Source organism: Gobio gobio, assembly GCF_949357685.1.
Source record: "Gobio gobio genome assembly, chromosome: 21".
Taxonomy (NCBI): Eukaryota; Metazoa; Chordata; class Actinopteri; order Cypriniformes; family Gobionidae; genus Gobio; species Gobio gobio.
The window spans coordinates 21,720,541-21,745,035 of NC_137117.1; the positions used below are offsets into that span (position 1 = coordinate 21,720,541).

At 38.8% G+C, this 24,495-nt stretch overlaps 1 protein-coding gene across 1 annotated transcript; it reads left to right on the plus strand.

Annotated features, from left to right (window-relative positions):
- The first annotated feature begins 4,018 nt into the window (after window positions 1-4,018).
- On the plus strand, window positions 4,019-21,364 carry c1ql4a (complement component 1, q subcomponent-like 4). The gene is made up of 2 exons (XM_079803494.1): window positions 4,019-4,680; window positions 19,620-21,364. The coding sequence occupies exons 1-2, from the start codon at window positions 4,147-4,149 to the stop codon at window positions 19,797-19,799; spliced, it is 714 nt and encodes a 237-aa protein (XP_079659620.1). The 5' UTR covers window positions 4,019-4,146; the 3' UTR covers window positions 19,800-21,364.
- The last annotated feature ends 3,131 nt before the right edge of the window (window positions 21,365-24,495 follow it).

Consider the following 24,495-nt stretch of genomic DNA (forward strand, 5'->3'; position numbering starts at 1 on the left):
GGCAAAACACGAACAGAACAACTAACAATATCTAACAATCAACTGAGGAAAACACAGAACCTAAATATACAGACCAAACCAAACAATGAAATGAATCCCAGATGCAAACACTATCAAACAATAAAATACCATAAACAGATGAAAACCAAGGAAACTGAAATAAAACTTGAACAAAACCAAAGCAAACACAGATAAACCCTGACAGGCTAATATTAAGTTCCAAGAAAACTGTCCAGATATTGGTTCACCAATGTCATTTAATCAAATTCTCGACAGTTGTATGTCAAGCTACAGCCAAACAGAGGTCTATAGATGCGTGAGATGAAACAACCATCGACAGTTTGCTTGAGTCATCATCAGTGACAGAAAAACTGATCACCTAAAGGCTAAAAATGAGTCAGATGCAACAATACTCAAGCTTATCTTAGTGCATGAAAAAAAAAGGGGAAAAAAAAGATTAGCTAAAGACTGGCCCCGGAATGCCATTTTATCAAAATGGTAGCGGTGGGGTAAACTGTGCCAGGTGCTCTGGGGTTAGGTTGTGTTAATGGCTCAACTAAGCAGCTTAAATGCTTCGCTTCCAAATGCAGTATTGACACAACTTACCCCGCTCTCCCCTTCATGATCAAAGAAAAAGAATAGAGAGAGACAGTATGGTGAAACGAGACCTGAAAAGAAGAGTGAATGAGAAACAGACAGCTCAGAGACATGTGCATTTTTCAATATTAATCATCTCAGTAATATTTTAACAGCCACTAAAAATCCAATTCTCGCTATATTGCCTATGTCTCCTAGCGATGATTATACACCCATTGTGGTTAAACCTGCACAGTGTGTGTGTGTGTGAGTGTGTATTTCTAATGGAAGGTACTGACTGACACACAAAGTGGGAGTGACAGCGTTTAACTCAACACTGTTACACACATACACTTCTTACTCAGGGAGCATCTTCCGCACATTTCCCTCCAGTCATTTAGTTTCTCTTTTTACTTCTTTTGTTCTTCTCTCCCCTGACATTGGTCATATAGGAGAAAGGGCTGTGGAGAGGAAAAAAAGACGTCAATATCCGATGTCCAAAACCGCTGCTTTTCAGGAAATGGAAAAAAAAAAAAGTATTTTAAAAAACAATAATTAAACACTGTTGTCAAAGTTAATATTGTGGCTTTATATATGGCCAGATACTAAGTGCAGCACATTACGTTTTTATTAACTTATAGGTTAGAATGTTTATGGTAGCTTTGTAAGTGCTCAGTTTTTTTCTGTCATTTGGCCAACATCTCATGTTATAAAAGATGAAGACCACAAGACACACACACACACACACACACACACACACACACACACACACACACACACACTTGCATTGCAAACAAGCAAAGACGGTCCAAAATGTGTGCGGCACTTCATTCAAGTTTGAGGATATCAGCTAATCTTCCAATTTTTCTTACACCCCCACTACCACCTCCACCATTAAATTTTAAAAATGCAGATGTGCGAATAAGCCTGACAGGGAGCAAGATGGGATGAGTTACTGAATTCTCAATGGATCTGCTACTACACCCAGTATTTAAATACAGGTACCATTAGCCTTCAAACATACTGCAAGGGGATGCAATGCAAAATCATAAATGAGATTTATTTTTTGTAGAAATATGACTGATGACTGTATTGACATTTAAAAAAATGCATCAACAGACCTATATTTTCCAACTATTCAATATAGTCTGTATAAATTAGATAGATAGATAGATAGATAGATAGATAGATAGATAGATAGATAGATAGATAGATAGATAGATAGATAGATAGATAGATAGATAGATAGATAGATAGATAGATAGATAGATAGATAGATAGATAGATAGAGATGGGGAGAGCACAATGGTCTCAGTGTCCTTCACTAATGAGCTCTGAAAGCTGGAGAAACTGAGCCACACACACAATGACCTCGAAAAGTCACAGTGCTCCATCCTTAACCCAAATAGATAGAGATGCTTTTTCTAAACCATCCTCAATTTTTTTTTTTTTTTTTTAATAAAGTGGCACATATAGACTGCTGACATGATAAACGATTAACATTTACACCACTTTCCCGCATTTAATTATGATTAAGTTGGAAAAACACCACGGCTGTCTCAAAACCAAGTGCCCTCCCGAACCAGACAGCGTATTTGTGCGTCGCACGCGCGTTCTAGGTATAGGCAGCGCAGAGTCAGTGGCGTTGAGACAGAGCCAGTGAGAGGGGCGAGGATGAGATGGGATGGAGGGAGGGAGGAGTCGACCGGATGGAAGAATGAGGGGGGCAGTGTGAGTGTGTGTGTGTGTGTGTGTGTGGAGTGTGAAAATCTCACAGGTGTCGGAGTCAGAAGTCCAGCGCTGTACGTTGCTGTGTTATTAGGCTATATCTTTCGACAAAACGAACGGCAAAAGCGGAAATTTCACTCACGCACGAAGTCAGTAACATTCCGTGGAATAAATAAGGTCAGAAGTGATAGTGACAACTTAATGAAGTCATCTTACCCTGTTTGACTGGTTAAAGCATTTCAAATCGATATTTCTGCGATTCACTCTGTTGTTGGAGTAAAGAGAGGAGTCTTCGTTTGCTGAAGATGCACATGAATTACATTCACTTTTAATTTGCTCCCGAACTCTGCAAATTTAAGGACAGACATCAGAGGAAGATTTTTAATCCTAAAGATCTTCCATTAACACCGAGGTCGGGGTAAGTGTCTCTGTAATGCCTATTAGTGTAGCTATCTTCTTTAAAGTTGCTCACTTGTGTCACAGCCTTCTTTCACAGGTGTTATTTTGTGTGCTTCACTCACTACATAGAACAATTATATATATTTTTATGATATTAATTTATGTATGTGCATATGTATCCAGTTTAGGACAAACCTTTTGAAACAAAAACGTAAATTTTACATTTATAAAATATAAATGACAGATGATGCATTTTGGATATTGCAAGAAATTATGCAAGACAACTTTCAGCATGTTCAATTTATTATAAATTGGTTATAGAGGAAGATAAAATTAAGTGTGCATATATATATATATATAGTATATGTATGTATTTGTGTGTGTGTGTGTGTGTGTGTGTGTGTGTGTGTGTGTGTTAAATATAGCCTTAACAGATCTTTTTTGTCTTTTCATGTTTTTTCCTCATCCAGTTCTATTTCTGTGGAATTTTCCCAGTCCCGCCAGCGCAACTACAGGGGTCTTCCATATATTAAAAAAAAAAAAATTATAATAATAATATTCTGAAGGATCAATACATTGTGGCTCATCGGGTTTTGGTGCAGGGCGTTGGACAATTTTATTGTGCAGGAGCATTTTAGCCCATCAGTCCAATTTTGAAACGTGGACCATTGGATGACAGATTCTTTTGGCACATCTGTCAGGTGTTTGGTTGGACCTAATTTGAATTTTGTTGCACAAGCAGCTAACTTCGTGATTTCATTTAGCCCTTTATGAACTGAATTTTGCAATTGCTCAATTGCACTTCTTTTGTTAGGTGGACAAGAACTTGAAGTGGAAAAAAAACAAAAATAGGTTGTTGCTGTTCACTTATCCAAAAGAGAAAGAGTTTTCTGTGTATTAGGGAATTAACTATAGATCTAATGTTAACAAGCAAGGGGGTGAATGAAAAGAGCTGTATTACTATTAGCCACGAAACACTTTAAAAATACTGTATTGCATTGTATTGCGAGTATCCCCATATATAGCCGATTTGTTTTCCTGTAATCATCTTTTATTCTTTGCCGTGCCACACCTTTCAGTTGCACTGTTCCATTTTGTTCTTCCAGATCTTTCTAACGCTTTCCACTCTGTCCTACCTCTAGTCCCATTGCGCCCTCTGATTTCTGTATGCTCCACTCTCTTCTTGGTCTCCTTGTCTCATCCATAAATTCATCTGCTATCCTTCTCCCCACTGGCCTCATTCCTCTATAGATATCCGTGGCGTGGCTGTTCTTTTGTACCCAAACACACATTTGCTTTCACACTTTAGTGAGTTTTTCTCAAACTCCACTGTCCACGCTGGCGGGCACCATTCCACCTAAAGGAGAGGAGGACTTTCTAACGCTTGCTGCCTCCCGGCTCAGCCGTCGCAAGCGTGTCATAGGAGCAGGCGTGGGTGTGGCCATGGTTCTGATTCTCCTGGTGACCATCCCTTTACTGGTCCACAACACTAAAGGAGGAGGAGCCGGCAATACGGGAAGCCATTATGAGATGCTGGGAAGTTGTCGGATGGTTTGTGACCCCTACACCACGCCTCATGGCCAGGAGCTAACCGTAGTTTCACCCGCACCTCCTGATTTTCCCAATCGGAGAGGGAAATCTGGGTATCGGGGACCTCCGGGGATCCAAGGACCACCTGGTCCGCCTGGAGAGCCTGGAAAGCCAGGTCCACAAGGGCCCCCGGGTCCTGGGCCTGGCGGTTATGTGCCGTCGTTCTACAGCCCTAAGATTGCATTTTACGCAGGCCTACGCAAGCAACATGAAGGCACTGATGTGCTCAAATTTGATGATGTGGTGACCAATGTTGGCAACTACTATGAGCCCAGCACTGGAAAATTCACATGCCCTCTACCTGGTATCTACTTCTTCACATACCATGTCCTGATGAGAGGAGGAGATGGGACCAGTATGTGGGCAGACCTCAAGAAGAATGGACAGGTAAGAATTTTTCCTTATTTATAAAAATTGTTTGTGGTTGAAATGAAATCTTCAGCTCAATTTCTTAAATATAGTTCCCCCAAAAATGATAAATGCTGTAATTATTTACTCACCTTCATGTCCTTCCAAACCTGTATGACTTTACTTCTTCTGCAAATACAAAATAAAGATATTTTGAAGAATGTTTTTGTCCATACAATGGAAGTCAGTGCGGGCCAAAACAGCACTGAACATCACTGACTGTCATTGTAAAGACGAAAAACCTTCTTCTTTGTCTTTCACAGAAGAAAAACACGGATAGCTTGAAACGACATGAGGATGTGTGAATAATGACACAATTAAAACATTTGGTGAATAATCCCTTCAACTATCTTTTCCCTTTATTATGGACATTATGTGTGCAGTCAAATGTAGAAAGTAGTTTCTCTTTGTCTCAGTTCACCATATTGGGCTTCACCACTAAGGTCAGCTTCATCTAGAGGAGTCAGAATAATTAGATTATGAGATTTTCCTATTAAAATTCCTATTATATAATTGATTACTATCGCACTAAACAACATGGGCACAAATTAGACGCAGTTGTATTGTTTTGCAAGGCTGACCAGGAAAAGGAAAAAATTGTGACATTAATATTTGTGTGTCCAGACAATCTCAGCTGCATTGCCATATGTTTTGACGATTTAATAACTAAAATAAACACCATATTTACATTTCACTCATCACCTAAAAATGTGTCATACGACTCAGCATGCCAGAGCTGTCGAGGTGTGGTCTAGTGCCAGTTTGCACATCAGATAAATATTGAATGCATGAAAATTTGACAGTTTCCACAGTCATTCATTCATTCCCTTGACATTAATTAAATACTGAAGGAAGGAAATGAGCAGGACAAGAAAAGGTTTATCTGTAGTGGTTTCAAGTGACTGTATGACCTTTGTGGATCGAGACGCACTCTTGCAGCTTTTTATTTGACAGGCAATCGTAACATATTCTTTTATGAACAGTTTTACCCAAGCACAATATAAACGGTTTATTTGTATTTCACTGTGCAATGAAAGCCAAGTGTTTTGTTGTAATGTTGTGAAAAAAAAAACACCTCTGGCTTAATACAGTGGACCACCTGCAAAAGTGATTAGAGTGATAGTAGATTAAATTGGTCCGACCTGTACAGTTTTGTATTGTCATGCAAGTCTGCTTCCTCTGTTAAATCATTCATAACTCTAAGATTGAATCCCCTGAACGCCGTACGTGCCCCCCTTCTATTGCATGTTCATTGATTGCTCATTAATTATCTTTTCGGTCCACTCAATTACGTCCATTTCGAGCACATCAGGTGGCCCTTCTTCACTCTTCTGTAGGGCCTGAAATGTAATAGAGAAATGTGCAGGTTAACTGCTCACTACACCAAATAAAATGCAGGTGGAATTATTTGATACTTCCCCAAGCACCTGAAAGTCAACAGTCCATTTGCGACACAAATCACAATTGTTGTAGCCTATAAGATCTTAAAGAGCTAATAGGATGAGGATTGGCACAGCTACCTAATAGAAAGTACAGAGCATGTAAAAGTGAAAAGGATGCTAGATTTTTTGACAGATGCTGAGAGACTGGAATTCTCAAAAGTGTCATCTGAAAGCAGACAATGGTCCGCTGGGATTAGGAGGTTTATGTTAATTTGTAAAAGGTTACTTTTGAATGCTGACAAAATGATGTTCAAACAGCCATGTATTGAATATTATAGGCCAGTTTCCTGAGATCACAGCAATTAAAAGGTTTTGAAGTAGAGAATCGCCATTGTGCAATTTTGCTCAAGACTGGATGTAGGCTACTCTACTAACATAAAAACATATAAGGTTGTTTCTTCAACTAAAGGCACTTAAACTAGAGCCTTATTTTTATAAAACATATTTCTTTTTTTCTCTTATTGCTATAGCCTTTGAAGTAGAGCTGCATGATTAAACATTACAAGATCACAATTTCATTTCAAAATTCTACTCAGCTGTCCATAACCGTTTGACAAATGAGATCACACTGGTGAACAAATCAAATCTATGTTTGCGAAGCTGCTGACCTAGATAGTGAATGTATGAAACAATTTCGGGTATCTTTCAACAAAAACGGTTGTCTTTTCAGCATCCCTATACAATATGGTGACTGTCATAATGAGTGACTCATTGAACCACTCATTTGAACAGATTTGATTAATTTTTAAATAAAACAAGTGACTGTCTTTATTATTGAGTTTGAAAATTAATTAATTCAAATGAATAAATATTTGTATTTAATTATTTAATGTTTCAATGGTCTGGCATACTATCTTAAAAAGGGTGGAAAATGTTCTATACATTTAATTTAAAGGCTATTTTTGCATATTAACATTTTTTGATTCACATATTGCTTCTTACTTTTCATTTGTTGTATTCTTTTAATTAGAAGAAAATAATTTTTCAGAGCCACCATAAATTTCATGTTACTTTAAATAGCCAAATGTTCAGGTTTTGTAAATCACAGAAATATACATATATACATATATATATATAGAGGCTATAGCAATAGCGAGCTAGCTTTGAAAGCATAAGATCCCAACCTCCCTTCAAAGCCACGCCTCCTTCAGATCACATGAACGCATACAGCAGGGAGCAAACAAAAGCTTATGAGAGACGGCGTTATACTACCTCATGTCTCAAAGCACATAACATTACAATAATAATGAACATAAACTGCAAACGGCGAGCGCGCATTACTCATCACTTCAAGTGAAGATCGCGCTGTTCTTGTGAGTTTTTCGATAGTTGGGACCTAATATGGCCATCAGACCAAATTTCTATGAGGCTCTGCCGTAGACTGTAAAAAAATATGGACGTAGTGTCCGTGACGTCACACATTGGATTCTGATGAGCAGTTTTGAAGCGCAAAGTATGGACGAGATGGCCGTTGCCATCTTGGCAGCGCGTCACTCCCGGATAACAGAAAATGGGCAAAAAGGCGGGACGTGGGCGGAGCTGAAGTGACGCGATGACTAACAGACACCAGATAAATGGCTATCCACCTGACACTCGAAGTGGCCACGCCCTTAATTATGCAGAACTTTAATGCTTTATATAATGTAAACGAATGAGTTATAAAAAAATTCACCCCCCTCTCAGTTGTCATGAAGGGCAAAATTAGCCGTATAGACTAAAACCACAATTTGTACCAGGCTGTAAACATGTTTTAATCTGCTGTAAAGTTGGGCATTTTAAAATGGGGCTCAATGAGATTCTGTTCCCTTCTGGAGCCTGTCCCTAGCGGCCAGTCGATGAATTGCAGTATATGTCACTTCCGTATTGGCTTCAAGAGAAACTGCGGGAGGTTGCCGCTTGGGCTCCGCACCTCCTCACTACTCCAAGTTTGTCTGCGATCTGCCATGCTAAAGTGCAAACTGTCAACAAACACTTCCTCACCACATAATGCACAGCGCAGCTGGTTTAGTCCAAAAATGATCAGTACTTTTTGCAGTTGTGTCTGTTCAAGGTCGGATCACGCTCTCACCACAAACAAACCGCTCCAGAGAGTGTACGCTTGTTTGGTCTGCTTTTGGTACACACCCGAGTGCGATTGCTGCTTTCACACCTGACCAAACAAACCGCAACAAAGGGGAAAACGAACTCTAGTACGATTCAACCGAACTAAATGAGGCAGGTGTGAAAGCACCCTTAAAGAGCAGTGACCTGTACCACCTGACTGCTGCAGATCCATTTCGGCATTGATAGTGTTGAAACGCATAAATTTGAATCACGAACCGCTCCGATTATAACGTCACAGGTTTCCATCTCTTCTTAATTACAGTAGTTATGGCGTGAACGCAGCATAAACTTGTTTTGGTTCAGGAGGAACTGTAACTGGCGTCTGTCTAACTCATTAAACACACTGATGTAGTGTGACGTCTGCGTGAACAGGGTGCGCGGAGGTATGAAAATACATACCCTGACTGGCAGGTAGGACATTGTATTCGGACCAAATTTTATAGTCCTACGTCTTCCATTGACAATATGTATAGATATAAGTACATTTAGACCACTTAACTTAGTGATTGCTATCAGGATGTGAAGAGACTGTCAACTAGCATAACAAAAAATGTTTCTATAACAAATCACCTACCCTGCCTTTAAAGGAAATCAAATTTTTAAAAGTAGCATTAAAACAGCATTAAAAGTGCCTCACAAATATGTATTTTACAGGAGAAACTGTAGGAACAAAACCAAAATAGAAAAAATAAGCAGTGAAATATACTATAGTTTTATCCTTCATCTTGAAAATAAGTTTTGACACAGTCATCTCGCATCTTCATTGTGGAGGCCATGTTCAATATGGCACCCCTGTGGGCGGCCCACAAGCTCAAGTGCACAAGTGAATTGTGAGACAGACTGAGAGAAGGACGCAAGGGTAGCCATGACAGTTAAGAGTATGGCAGAATCACCCAGGCTGGTTGACAGAAAGATCAGGGGAGGAAAGGAAGATAGATGACTTAATAGAAAGCTGCAGACAGTGGGCAGAAAGACGAGACTTCTGGGAGGCTTAAACTCACGGACCAAAATGAATACAGAGCTATAGACAGATGGAGAAGTGCCAAACATGTCATGGCTTGACAGGTTAACAAGGCGTCTTAAAGATAAAAAAGACCAGATCCTGACATTAGCATTTGTTTGCTAATAATGACTGTCTGTGAATGTTAGGGTGCTAATTAAGAGGAAAAAACGTATCTCAGGTATGCTCTTGAGAGTGGCATGCATGTTGCCGTACCTGGTTGCAGGCCCGTGTGACCATCTGGCTGATCATTGTCTGTGCGGTGGTTTTGACAGCTAGTGAAAGCTGGTCTCTTGATACCGACTGGTGCAGTTGTGTTGGTCTTCTCGTTGTCGGACCTCAGACATGCTAAAGGCTAAAGTGCCCTTTGGAACTGCCTGAAATGGAAAGGATGAGGGTGGATAATCATGCAAGTCACAGGTCAGCAGGATCAAAAACGAAACAATCTTTCGTGTCATTTGAATCTTTCTTATAGGGAGACTTCAATTACAGGACGTTTTCTTGATTTCACAGAAAAAATACCTATACTTTTTTTTAAGAATAGATTTTCATAATGTCTCTTTAATTATATTTTTGTCTATATTTGACTTTGCTATGCTTTTCCCATATCCAGATTTTTAAACTCCACTTTATTATATATATTTTTAAAAACATGTTTAACGAAGGAAGTTTTACATAAAATGTATGTGTATAATGTAATTAACATGGAAATGTTATATTATGTATTTGTAGATTTTTATCATTTTTATGACAAAGATCATCAACACCATGGTAAGCATTTTAGAGAATAATTGAGTTTTTCGAAGGAAAAAAAAATTTATGATAGAAATAAGATGTGACAGGAAGGCACTTATCACTATTTAATTTAGAAATCTATTTCTGTTTGTTTTTTATAATTTCAACATTAATTGACTGCTGCCAATTTGTGTTAGCAAGTTTATCCAAATTATGTGAGAAATGTTTAACACCGATAATGAGATTTTTCAAGATTTTTAAAATGTCCCATTAATTAAAAAGTGACCCATATTTCAGTTTGTACTTTAGTTTATTTTTATTTGAATAGTATTCTCACTCTTTTAAGGACGCCAATATATCACAGTAGATGGAATTTTGAGGAATGTTACAATATTTCATATTTCAGTAACAGATGGAAAGGATTAGTGATGCGATCATAAAAGTGCCCTCTTCAATATTTAATGAGGTCATCTTCATTTTTCTTGTAATTAATTTGGTATATTGCCCACTGAAGGAGATTCACTGTGAAATTTCATCACTGTGCATTTAGTCACTGTATCACAGCACCTGCTACAACGGAAGAGAATTCATACGAGTGGAATTTTTTTTTTACCTGTCCGGGTCGTTAGGGTCAAAAATTGCACATCATTTAATAATAACTTCTAATTATTATGCTGTACAAGTCTGCAGTCTGATGGAATAACTGCATAAAGACCTATAAACATATGGAGAGATTTGTTAAAAGGATGTGATGCTGCTAGCATTATTGTTGGCGCTTTTATTGTGTTTGTTGAGTAATGGGTTGTTTGCCTTAATGCTAATGTGAGCCAAAATATGACACCAGGGCCGTACGTCATCTCTGATTTAGCAGCTACATGTCTTCTTCCTCATCATTAACATGCTGTTAATCTTTTAATTATGGTCAATGTACATTCCTGAAACCTTAGACTGAACCCGTTCAAAGTGGACTAATCTACACTCCGTCCTCTCTGTTGCTTAATCGTTCCACCATTCTTTTTCTTCTCTTTTTCTGCTGTCACACGCTCTTTTAATAGACCTCCTAAAGGTCGAGCTCTTTCACACGCTAGTGTTAAAAATGCCATGGCCTGTCTGTTAATGACCAGTACCTGCTCTAATAAATGTCTCCCGGTGCAGTGACATGTACATAGTCCGGTAGAAATATAATGAGTGTCTTTGGTAGTCTCTAATTGTAGTAATCCCTAATTGCACAGCCTCTAATTGCCAAATAGTTTTAAGGGAAATCAATCTTTTGAACTGAATAAAAATGAGTAGAGTAAAATGCATATGTGATATACTCATTAAATCCCACCTGGGGTCACTTGTTAAAGCGATAGCTTAACCAAAAATTTATAATTTATTCACCCTCATGTAGTTACAAATCCGAATGAGTTGCTTTCTTTTCTTTCTTAAAATTGGTGTTTTGGTGAGGATGAGTAAACGGTGACAGAATTTACATTTGAAGTGAACTAACCCTTTAATCAGTTGGTTATATTCAAACAGTGACTGAACCTATGGTCGCAGAGCTTGTAACGGGTGTTATAGTGTGCACTTGGACCATTAGTATGCAATGCCACACTCGTACAGTATGCCAATTAAGCATAACTCTCAGAAGAAGCGAAACAAATTTTATTCTCCCTTTGAGGCAAAAAGGAGCTATTCAATAAATGTTCACATTTTTTTTTGTTGCTTTAGTCTTTTCCCTCCCCTCCCGTGTGCTCGGTCCCTTAGGTAAGTTTAAGAGCTAGTTTTCCATTGTCTCCGCTCTAAGAGGTCTGTATATCACAGAGAATGAATCCTGTCAGTTTTATTACCGCTGGAGCATGGCACCACTGATAAAAAAAACAAGACTTCATATACCCTTGCATCTCGCTGCTCTCGCAAAATAGCCTTGCTTGATCAGTCTGTTATCCTAACCTCCCCCTCCTGTTTTCTCCTTCAACCCTTGTCTTTCTCTTAGCGCTCGCCTCCGCTTATGTATAAAATCCCGCCGCAAAAGTGCCCCCCTTTATCCTTTCCCTCCCTGTAATGAAAAGGCCTGGCAGAACAAGCCCCCAGCAGGCCCGAGGGTCCCTGCTCGCAGCCGGCGCTGAGATCAAGTCAGCGTGGCGTTTCACAAGTAGTCGGCTCCCATGTCAATATCCATCTCCAGTGCAGTCAACGGTAATCCTAAAATGCCTCTCTCCCTCTCCCTCCAAGACAAGCTTTCATATCACTTACATTTGATAAATGCCGGGAAGCATCTAACAAGCGCGCTTTGCGGGAGATGTCTAAACCCCGGGCGCTCAGAAATGGTGTAACTGATTCCAAAAATACAAGATGTGAATCAATGGAAGCGAAGAAATGTCTTAAATGGTCTTTGCCGGATGTCTGCTAATTAAAGTGACCGCTTGCGTTGTCGTATTGAACATGGGGGTAAGCCGGAGGGAGACACTGCCCCTTTGCCCACTTAGCCAAAATAATGAGGAGAATGACATACGCTTAGCGTCAATAGGGAGAGGAGGCCAGGGCGTCACTGTCAGACGAGGAATGATGCACATGCCATATTAATCACCTCAATATTATGGCCTTTTTGATCGCAATGATAAAATGTACATTTTCATAAGTCATTGGGCCCTATTTTAACGATCTGAAACGCAAGTGTCAAAGCGCGAAGCGCAAGTAACTTTGTGGGCGGGTCTCGGCGCTGTTGCTATTTTCCCGGCAGGATAAATGGCTCTTGCGCCCGGCGCAAATCTAAAATGGGTTTTTTTCAGTCTTTCAGTTTTTTTCAGTTTTTCAGTCGATTTTTTTTCCTGGTTCTTGACGGGCAAACCAATTTGTCAGATGTCCTTATATACATATTTGTCTTGCCACTATTGGGCAAACAGGTCTTATCCTTAATTATTACAATTAGCCTGAATCATTTGTAAGCTAGATTTATGCCTATTTTTTCACATCTTTGTGGCACACCACAATGATTTCCGTCATCTCATGTGTTAATATTTTTTTAGTGTAACAATTTATGATTTGCAAAAATAACTTTTGCATCTGTGTAGATTACATGAACAAAGTGTATGCGCGTTGTGCACGCTATACATTATGGTCAAGCATGCGCCCTTAAAATAGCATAATGAACAACGCGCAATGCGCCACTGACTTTAGACTAGGTTTTTTCTGGTCAGTGGCGCAATTGTTTAATGGAACAGCAAAATAGCACCAGGGATTGTTTGCGCCGGAACACGCCTCCTTTTTTGCGCTGAACCGCCCAGGGAGCGCAAGTTCATTCACTAGTTTAGCGACGTGCTTCTGTGGAGGGAAAAGCGCGCTTTGCGCGGGTGCAAAATAGGAATGACACATGCGTCGGTGTACAAAGTCAATTGCGCTGGGTGCAAGATAGGGCCCATTGTGTCTTTGCAGTGAAGAGAATTCCGATTTGATATATTTTTGGTCTTCTATAAAGAAAACATAATTGTTGCACTGATCGGTATTCAGTGACATACCATACAGCATTCAATACCGTATATAGATTGTTTTATTTATTTTTATTTTATTGTAAGACAAAATTTTACAAAAAAAAAAAGACAAAGATAATACAACATAAAAGTAACAAACACTAGGGGGAGCGTATATAGATTATTGACTTGCCCATTGTGCAGATGACTGTATCATAGAGTGAGGCTGTTAGATCTAGATGTGAAAGATTGTGTAGCTGTTACAGGAGTTTCAGCTTTTATGTGAGATATAGTTGAAAAAGGGGTTTCTCAAGGGACTGGTAACCTAACATAACTCAGGCTGCACATGGACAAGCTAAAAGGCTTCTCACATCACACCTCAACACAGCAAATATCTTCTACACAACTAAACATTAAGTCTTAATTTAAGTCTTAAGTTTAATGATATTCACACTTTTCAACTTAATCAGTTATTGGATGTTTAATGTAAACTGTATTGCCAAAAGTATTGAGACACCCCTCCAATCACTTCCATGGCCACAGGTGTATAAAGTCAAGCACCTAGGCATGCAGACGCTTCTTCAAATATCTGTGAAAGAATGGGACGCTCTCAGGAGCTCAGTGAATTCAAGCGTGGTAACGTGATTGGTTGCACCTGTGCAATAAGTCCATTCGTGAAATTCCTCACTACTAAATATTACACGGTCAACTGTTAGTGGTATTATACCAAAGCAATTGGGAACAACAGCAACTCAGCCACAAAGTAGTAGGCCACGTAAAATCACAGAGCGGGGTCAGCCATGCTGAGGCGCACAGTGCGCAGAAGTCGCCAACTTTCTGCAGAGTCAATAGACCTCCTGTGGCCTTCAGATTAGCTCAAGAACAGTGTGTAGAGAGCTTCATAGAATGGTTTTCCATGACTGAGCAGCTGCATTCAATACTTACATCACCAAGTGTCTGATGCAGTGGTGTAAAGCACGCCGCCACTGGACTGTAGAGCAGTGGAGACGAGTTCTCTGGAGTGATGCATCACGCTTCTCTGTCTGGCAATCTGATGGACGAGTCTGGGTTTGGCCGTTGCCAGGAGAATAGTACTTGCCTGACTGCATTGTGCCAAGTGTAAAGTTTGGTGGTTATGGTGCGGGGTTGTTTTTCAGTGGTTGGGCTTAGCCCCTTAGTTCCAGTGAAAGGAACTCTGAATGCTTCTGCATACCAAGACACAATTTCATGTTCCCAACTTTGTGGGAATAGTTTGGGGATGGCCTCTTCCTGTTCCAACATGACTGCGCACCAGTGCACAAAGCAAGGTCCATAAAGACATGGATGAGCGAGTTTGGTGTGGAGGAACTTGACTGGTCTGGATAGAGTCCTGACCTCAACCCGATAGAACACCTTTGAGATGAATTAGAGCGGAGACTGTCCAACATCAGTGCCTGACCTCACAAATGCGCTTCTAGAAGAAAGGTAAAAAATTCCTATAAACACACTCCTAAACCTTGTGGAAAGCCTTCCCAGAAGAGTTGAAACTGTTATAGCAGCAAAGGGTGCCAACTCCATATTAAACCTTACGGATTAAGAATGGGATGTCATTAATATTCTTGTGCATATAAAGGCAGGCGTCCCAAAACTTGTGGCATTATTGTGTATCTTATCTACAGATATTGCAAATGGCACCATTTGACGACACCCAGTGTAGGATAATTACTATTTAAAAAAAGAAAAAATATTTTTTACGTTTTAATTAGCAAAAAGTGCATAGTTTTTATTATTATAACAATCATTATGATTTAATTAATAGACTTAATTATAATAAAAACAACAATAATAATAATAGTTATTATTAAAATGTAACCATATTTTTTACTATAATTGAATATTCATTATTATTATTATTAAATATTCATAGTGAATGTTATGCTTTTTACTGCTGTAAGGCAAAATAAAACAAATAAAAATCAGTTCTGCATATCAATAATTGAATACTTAATAACTGATGTAAATGCAATATTGGTTGATCTTTTTTATTTATTTTTTATTTATGCAAAATAGAGTCTCTGCACAGCTCATGAAAACTTGGAAGAGTATTTTTCAAACTACAAATGACAAATAGCCATCACGGCTATGCAAAATCAATTTAAAACTGATATATTTGTCGTTACAGTGCTGCATTATAAACCTCCCTAACATCATTATAGAGATTGGTATTCAATAACGCATCTAAATGGCGCGCAGTAGTCTCCACATTGTGCGGATGTTGACAGTATCTTAATGGTAATGAAGTAGGGTTATTAGATTATGGATATGGGAGGGAGTTTATCTTTGTCTGGGGTCAGTGTGTTTTATGTGGGCTGTGGTTGTGGGTGATTCTCAAGGGAATAACACGGCCAATAAAACAAGAGGCATTTGAGTGAGTGATGACATGTTGTATGAGGATGTTTACTGACACCGTGCATATCTTTGTCATTGTTTTTTTTCCTGAGATAGACTCGCTCCGTATGTTTAGGAAACCTGACAGAGATTGAGTGGCTATAACACGGCTGAGCAAAATGCCTGACAATCACTGTCGGTCACCTGACACCTGATCTGCTATAGGAGCTTACGCATCTTTTCCATTTAGAATACTTGGATCAGATACTAAAACATGCCGATAAAGCATCACACAGCTAATGTCTAGTCATATTGCAAGGGTATGAAATAGGGCAGTTTCTCTTTATCAAAATGTTCGGTCCTTTTTAATTGCATCTTTATGCAGGAATGTGCGTCTGTCTGACCACATGACTAATCTCAATTTAAAATCTTAACAAACAAGTTTCAGATCCACTGCTGGGAGTCAATACGGCTGATCTCTCAAGCTGAATTTAAATGAGTCCATGTCTCCAGTAAACAGTCTCATCGCGGTTTGTGTGATACGTGCGCTTGCGATTAAATTCAACAGGTCAATACGAGGAAAGGATATGCTACAGTTTTAGCATCACCCATATAGGTGTAGCTACACGATCCTACAGTAGATAAATAGGAGAGAGTATGGCTGCTTTCTCAATTGAGGTGGAGGTCAGCAGGTTATCTGCAGCTCCATCCATTTAACCCGACCAGCCCCTGTCAGGGTATCATTTAATAATGACTCCATTCCATTGCCATAGAGATGATAAAACAAGGCCTTTCATGTCAGGGGAGCATCTTTATGTAGAGATATCTGTCTAGTGCAGTATTTTCCATGCTTTTTTAGTCTTATCATGTACCTCCACCATGTACGCTACATCAGCACCGCTTCAGTCACATTTCCCAGAAATATGTTCCTTTCACATTTAGCATTATCATTAATAAAAGAGTTTTTTTATAATATAAAGACATGTATAGCAGTGGTACAGACTTTTGCAAGAAGAATAAAATGTATAAAACTCATATTACAAACCATTTTTTTTAATTTCCCTACAAAGGGAAATAATTCATAATTTTTGTCTATTCATTATTTTTTTAATAAAAAAAACATCTCTACATTCTTTTTTAATTATTAATATGTTCAAATATAAATGTTTATCTATTTTTTTCTATAGGTTTAACAAATCAAAATCTTTCCAAGCTTTGTATTTACAGTCAAACCAACATTTATTCAGACACCTTCAACATTTCTCACATTATCACAGGGTGCGTTCCATTCGACAGGGTCCCGACGCACTGTTCACTGCTCCCTACTCCCTGAGCACGGTATATCAAGTGAAGTGGACTTCACTGACAATAATCGCTCATTTGGAATGCCCTGCAACGTCATCAAAGAAAGGCAAAGACTGGGTCGTGTAGATTATGATAGGCTATAACATAAAATGAATATTGTAATTTACTTTCAAATTTAAAACCATATAATAAGCATATAGCCTACATTTCCAAAACACACAGTATGCATCTAAAAATATAATCGAAACATTGTCCATTAGTTTACATATAACTGTATGGACAGATTTGAAGCTGCACCTGTCATTCAATATGAAAATACATTTTAATTTAGTTAACTATGTAGCTATAAATGTATTCTTAATCAACGGTCTTGGTAGCGGTCTAATCTCGTGCGCTTTCTTTCCCAAGCGCAGCTGCATAGTAAACATTCCTGAGGTAAATAAAGTAAAATATAAAAAAATGACAGCCGTCAGCTGCTTCTCAACACTTTTAATTTGTTTACATAATCATAAAATAAAATATGCGAATGTAACAGTTATTGCCATAACCATTCATAAATACTCTTTAGTATAATAACTATGAATATTCAAATGCATACGTAAACTCCTCCATCGCAGAGCTGTTTAAAAACTCTTCCAACGGCTCTGCTCCCTCGTTAGTTCTGACAGTTGGGTGATTTTCACTCTCCACTTCCTGTGAAGTGATGTATCGATGTTCCCTTCTTCCCTGCGCCATTCACAGTACCATTCGAACTGAACATGTTCACTCTTAAAGGGTTAGTTCACCCAAAAATGAAAATGCTGTCATTAATTACTTACCCTCATGTCATTCGACACCCTTAAGACCTCTGTTCATCTTCGGAACACAAATTAAGATATTTTTGTTGAAATCCGATGGCTCAGAAAGGCCTCCATTGGCAGCAATGTAACTTGCACTCACAAGACCCATAAAAGGTACTAAAGACGTCGTTACAAAGTATTTTTTGTGCGCAAAAAACAAACAAAATAATGTCTTTATTCAGCAAATGCTTGTCTTCCACGTAGGCCTCTGACGGGAACTCACGAAGCACCACGACGCATGCACGAGAATTCTGACACATGACCCGGAAGCGAGGAGCTTTGTTTACAAGCAGAGGAAGACGCGCCGTATCTAAGCAGTTGAATTCTACATTTATCGTGCTTTAGGTCTTGGCATAGTGGTCAAAATGGGACTAAAGTGCGCATCCAGGAGATGCCCGAACGCTGGCACTACGTCATATTCTCGCGCATGCGTCGTGGTGCTTCGTGAGTTCACGTCAGAGGCCTAGACGGAAGACAAGCACTGGTTGAATAAAGTCGTTATTTTGTTTCGTTTTTCTGCGCACAAAAACTATTCTCGTCGCTTCATAAAATTATTGTAGAACCACTGTAGTGAGAGGGACGTCTTTAGTACCTTTTATGGGTCTTGTGAGTGCAAGTTACATTGCTGCCAATGGAGGCCTTTCTGAGCCATCGGATTTCAACAAAAATATCTTCATTTGTGTTCTGAAGATGAACGGAAGTCTTACGGGTGTCGAACGACATGAGGGTAAGTAATTAATGACAGAATTTTCATTTTTGGGTGAACTAACCCTTTAAGATGGCTGAATACCCTCTGAAGTCCACTTCGCAGTCCACTTACGGTCGAATGGAACGCACCCACAGTTTATTTGCTATAGTCAGATAACTTAATTAACTAATCAGCTGTCAGCTGTTAAATTTAAGTACACAAGATAATTTAGGTCAAACAATTACCAAGCAATGCTTCGTGTTGGTCGCATTAGCAATTCAAGAAAAAACACTTGGTCAGGTCAAAGTGTCTGAATAATTTTGGTCCCAAATTTTTATCAATTTTACTGGTAGTCCACTGTATGAAGAATTTACACAGTTTACTTTATTTTGCTATCCTCACTTACATAAATGAACTATAGTGTCCTGCACCCACTAGCTAAAAATATATCTGGTGTCTGAATCATTTTTGGTTTGACTGTATATAAAAATCTGACTCATTCATTTCTTCATTCATATATGATAATGCAAATGTCACTGAATGCAGTCTGTGCTTATTTATAATACATGTCACCATCTGAAGTTGTTACATATCATATCAAAAACATCATTTTTGCAATTCAATGTTCAGATCTCACTTGTTGAATATGCATTTCTGTGTTTAAGTGACAATTTTTTTTCAGAGTGTCCGAGTAGTAGATGTGTTTGTGAGACATTGAATTGCAATGGCAGGTTCAAATCCAGCCTGCGTCATGTCCCAATCCCACCTGTTTAAAATCGTTTTAAACCCTTCAAATGTCACATTCATGTTTTTTTTGCTGTTTGGTCTAATGACAATCACGAAATTATTATAGATACTTTTAGTGCTTCATCTACATTTCAGTATCATTCAAGTATACTGGAATATTGGGAATATAATCTGTAAATTGTTGCAATCGGCTCTGTGTCCTTCCTCTAACCGTGGCTTCATTTCTCCTGTGCGTGACAGGTGAGGGCCAGCGCTATCGCCCAGGATGCTGATCAGAATTATGACTACGCCTCCAACAGTGTGATCCTGCATTTAGACGTGGGAGATGAAGTCTGTGTGCAGCTGGACGGAGGGAAAGTCCACGGAGGAAACACCAACAAATACAGCACGTTCTCTGGCTTCCTCATCTATGCTGACTAACCTCCTCGTAATGCTGCTCTACACACTCAGATGTACTGTGTACAAACACATACACACACACACTCATACAGTTACCTTCACACACTGAACAGGCTTGAAAGAAATGGACATGGTTTATACTGAGTAGAAGGGCTTCAAAGATATGATGGCAACCAATTCCTTTCATACATCAGATTTCCAACACGCTGTTTGTATGTGTAAATTATAACTTACATTATACGCTACTCCCAAACGTAAATGAAAACGAATATAAATATATGTCTATATCTATCCTGGACAGTCACACGCTCATATTTTAATGTGTGTACTTGTTGGTGTACTTGTCTCCATTTTGTGTGTCAATCAAAACCTTGCGATTCCAAGTCACTGTCTATAGTCGACATGCTTTATGTTGAGCTGAGCTGCATTTACACATGGCTAGACTTGAAACAAAATCAGTGCGTAAATGTACTTTTCACTCACTAAATGCAGTCGTAGCTCATTACAGGCTCGTACATATGCGTTCGCACACAGAGCAGGGCTAGTGATTAATCCCAGTCCTCTTGTTCAATTCATTTGACTTAAAGTGACTGTTTTGTGTGTCTGTGTGGAAATGGACATATGGCTCATAACAGCCACACAGATGGATTTCCTATCACTCTACAGAATACGGCCCAGACCGAACAATGTGTAAAATGTACAAATTTAAACCAATACAATGTGTGAGCACAATATGTTTTAATCACATAAATAAATGTGATTATTTAATACTTTTAAAGGGGAGGATGTTATACTCCTCTGTGTAAGTCTAATAACACATACAAAGTATATCAAAATGAAAATATTCCTCTCTTGACAATGAATTATCAGCATTATGTTATAGAATTATTTATATAGAGATTGTAGATTTATTGCGCGAGTACTATATAAAAAGTCTAAGAAATTAAATTATCTTTTTTTTAATATATTAAAATGTAACATTACTGCATCGCATTTAAGAGGTCAATACACTTTCACAGTGATCAATACGTTTGTATGTATTATGTTTTATAATATGTTTTTATAGAAGTTATACATTTATAAATCAAGCTTATATCTATATATTTTTCTGTGATATTATGCCCAATAAGGTTGCTATTTTATGAGAAATGAGGCCCAAAGTTTGAAAGATAATTCTAAAATGTGTCCTCAAACATTTAAAATGCAGACTAAATTTAGTAGCACTTAATTTTACAGTCCTGTTCCGCATGTGCATACTATGCACTACTTATTATAGTAATTACAATAACTGGGTAATAACTAGGTACTAAACCTAACCTTAACCCATGTAGTTACCTTATATTCTTAGGTAACTACATTGTAAGTGCACGTACTGTAAAATAAAGTGCAACTCTAAATTTTGTTGGAATTGTAGTAGATTCATAGCCTGTACTGATAAATCGTTGTAAGAAATGCAGCATGAAGTAGTTGTTGGTACAAGTCAAGCCATGTGCAAATACACTGATACAAACAAATATACAAATGACATGTCAAACGTCAAAAACATTCCCTATTCACAAACAATTGAATAATAATAAATCATATTCAAATATCTCTGCCTCGTTTTTATGTAGCATTTGTGTAACACAACTGACTATTCAGAAACCTTGCACCATGAATACTAACATTATGAATATGGCTAACATATTTCTGTCACGCTAAGTTGTTCTCTGCTATAAACAATTTGTCTGAATCAGAGACGTGTTTACCAGAGAACGAAAATTCAGTCTTTTGGAGTAAAAAAAAGAAACAAGAACAACGACATGAACGATACTACCTGGGCATGTCAGGGCTAAAACAAGGGGAGAAACCTTTAATTAAAAGTGAGAGGTAATGACATTCCGGCCTTAAGGCTTTGGTGAATCTGTAGCCTGTGGGAATATGTGGGGGATCTCAGCGTGTCCGTGGCCAGCCTCCTCGCGCTCTCCTGCCAGATTCCAGTTGAAAGTTAATTGGACGGGGAGAGGTCTGAGGCGGCCTGTGCTGAGGCCCATTAGTGATTCCCCTGTCGAATGCAGAGCCACGAGGATCACAGACTCACAAATAGGCAGATTAAAATAATCAATACACTTCACTTGCCTCCAACACATTCGCACAAGTGCGCGCAGAAACAGACCTGCATGCACATCCACACACAAATCCGCGCAAAATGAATTCAGTAATTAGTAGAGGACCTATTCACCACTGGTGTGTGATACTTTTGCTCTCTGGCTCTCACTCCGAGAGTGTGTGTGCCATCTAATGAGGGGGGAATAGTTCTGACTGGTGCCGAGCCGAGAGACAGAAAAGGTCAGGGAGCTGTTGATGGGCTCGTCTTGGCACACAATGCATCATGGGGTATTTCAGCACACCCAAACAAATCCTTGGATTACAATCGCATCTTAAATGATGTTCTTTTACCTAAATAAAACAAAATCTTGTTCTTTTTTTCAATAGACATGTATAGCAGTGGTACAGACTTTTGCAAGGCCTGTATAAACTATATGTCATTGTACAAATAAATACATGGTCATTAAGATTTGTGAAATGTTTATTTTACACTGCTCAAAAAAATTAAGGGATCGCAGAATAACACCAAGTCAATTAAGCTTCAGGGATATTGATCTGTCCAGTTAGGAAGCATAAGTGATTGTGAATCGGTGCTTTGGTGCAAATGAAAATGAGAACAGATGCACTGGAGAGGAAACAGCAAGACAACCCTCCAAAAGGGAACGATTTTGCAGGTGGTGGCCTTAGACAATTGATCTCTCCTTATTCTTCCTGACTGATTTGTCTTTAGTTTTGTGTTTTTTTCGGGTCCTTGTCACTGTCTGTAGCACGAGGCAGTAACTGCAACCCAATTGGGAAGCACAGGCAGTCCTGCTCCTCCAGGATGGCACATCCATACGTGCCGTCGCAAGGTTTGGTGTGTCTCCCTGCACAGTTTCAAGAGCATGGAGGAGATACCGGGAGATAGGCGGTAGGCAGGGACGTAGAAGAGCAACAACCCAGCAGCAGGACCACTGCCAGAGCCCTACAAAATTACCTCCAGCAGGCGACTCTTGCGTATGTTTCTGACCAAACAGACTTCATGATGGTGGTATGAGGGCCCGAAGTCCTCTAGTGAACCTGTACTCAGCTCAGCACCGTTAAAGTCCCTTTAAGACAAGTAATTTCACTCTGCGGCCATCTTTGAAACGCCTCTCAGGCATGCAAATGCATCTCCTATCTCCATAATGGGGAAACATCAAATTCTACTGTTCGCCAAGCTCACGATTAAATTTCAGATTTGAAATCACCAATGAAATCTAACAACTGTCTCCAGGGCTCCAGAGTGCGACTAAAATTTGAGAGTGTGCGACTGAATTTTACATCCAGTCGCACATGTGCGACCAGTAAATTTGCCTGTCGGTACTGGAGAAATTTAGAAAATACACTTACTAATTATAATTGATAGACGTTATGTCTGGCAAATTCTATCTTTGCCAGCCGTTTCTATATGAGATAATATTAAACCATTTGTCCGTGATGCATTTTTGCCATTCGCAATCCAGAAGAGAGAGAAAGCGGACGAGCTCTCTCATGTGGAGCTGCAAACACAACACGTCAGTCAGCTTAATGAGTGACGATGGCCAAGAGAACTACACAAAAGTTTAGTCTTCTTAAACTTTAGGGATGTGCTGTGATATTAATCTAATTTTATTTTCGATTTTGGCTTCCAAGAATTATAAAAAGATGGTATGAGGTGAACTATTCCTACAGCCGTGTTCGTCGATCTCATCCTTCCCTTCACAGCCTTGCGCTGTCATTTCTCCTTAAACCTAAACTAAACGCAGGGCCGTTTGAAGAAATTTGGGGGCCCCAAGCAAAATGGACATGGAGACAGTGCAATTACTGTTGTTGCATATACTGTCCATAAAATTTGAAAACATTTGCAAAAAACACCACTGTATCATTTAAAAAAAAAATTGTAAACCTTTAACCATTTTTAAAACATCTATAAACATTACATAGATAGACGGACCAGATATTCCTAACACTTTGGGAATACTTAAGGGTTACTAGTTGGTTTGTAAACTGTCTATAAACATTATCTAGATGGTTATTATAAAGTTGCAACAGATGACTATAATACCTTGATAAATAGTTAATAAACAGTACCAGTAAAACATGTGGGTTGTCCTGATACTGTACTTCAAAATGTAACAGTGTAAAAATTGCCACAGAATAAAATAATTGTTCAAGATCCATTGGTAACTTATAAAAATAATGTCATATTTGCAAACTGTCACTACCGTATATCCCGACACTAGCACACTAAGATAAGCTATGAAAAAAATAATGTTCCTCTGCCTCTTTCTGGTTAAATAATGTTTATAATAATTGTTAATATAGCATGCTATGCCACTTTCATCAAAACCTATTACAAAGCTATAGCAATCTTATGTAATTTCGTCTGTTCGAAAAAAAAGTTGCACTAACTGTTCGTTACAAGCAGCATTTGCCGTCAGGCAGGTAACAATAGCTAACATAAACATATTTTTGCTAGCCTACCTGCAGCAAACTTACACCATTTTTGTACAAGACAAGTAGAGCTATTTTATCCAGTGTAATTTATCACATACCACTATCTTGTTTTTTTCTTATCCTCCTCTTCCTTTCTCTATTTTGTTTTCTGGCTTCCTGAAGCATAAAATTC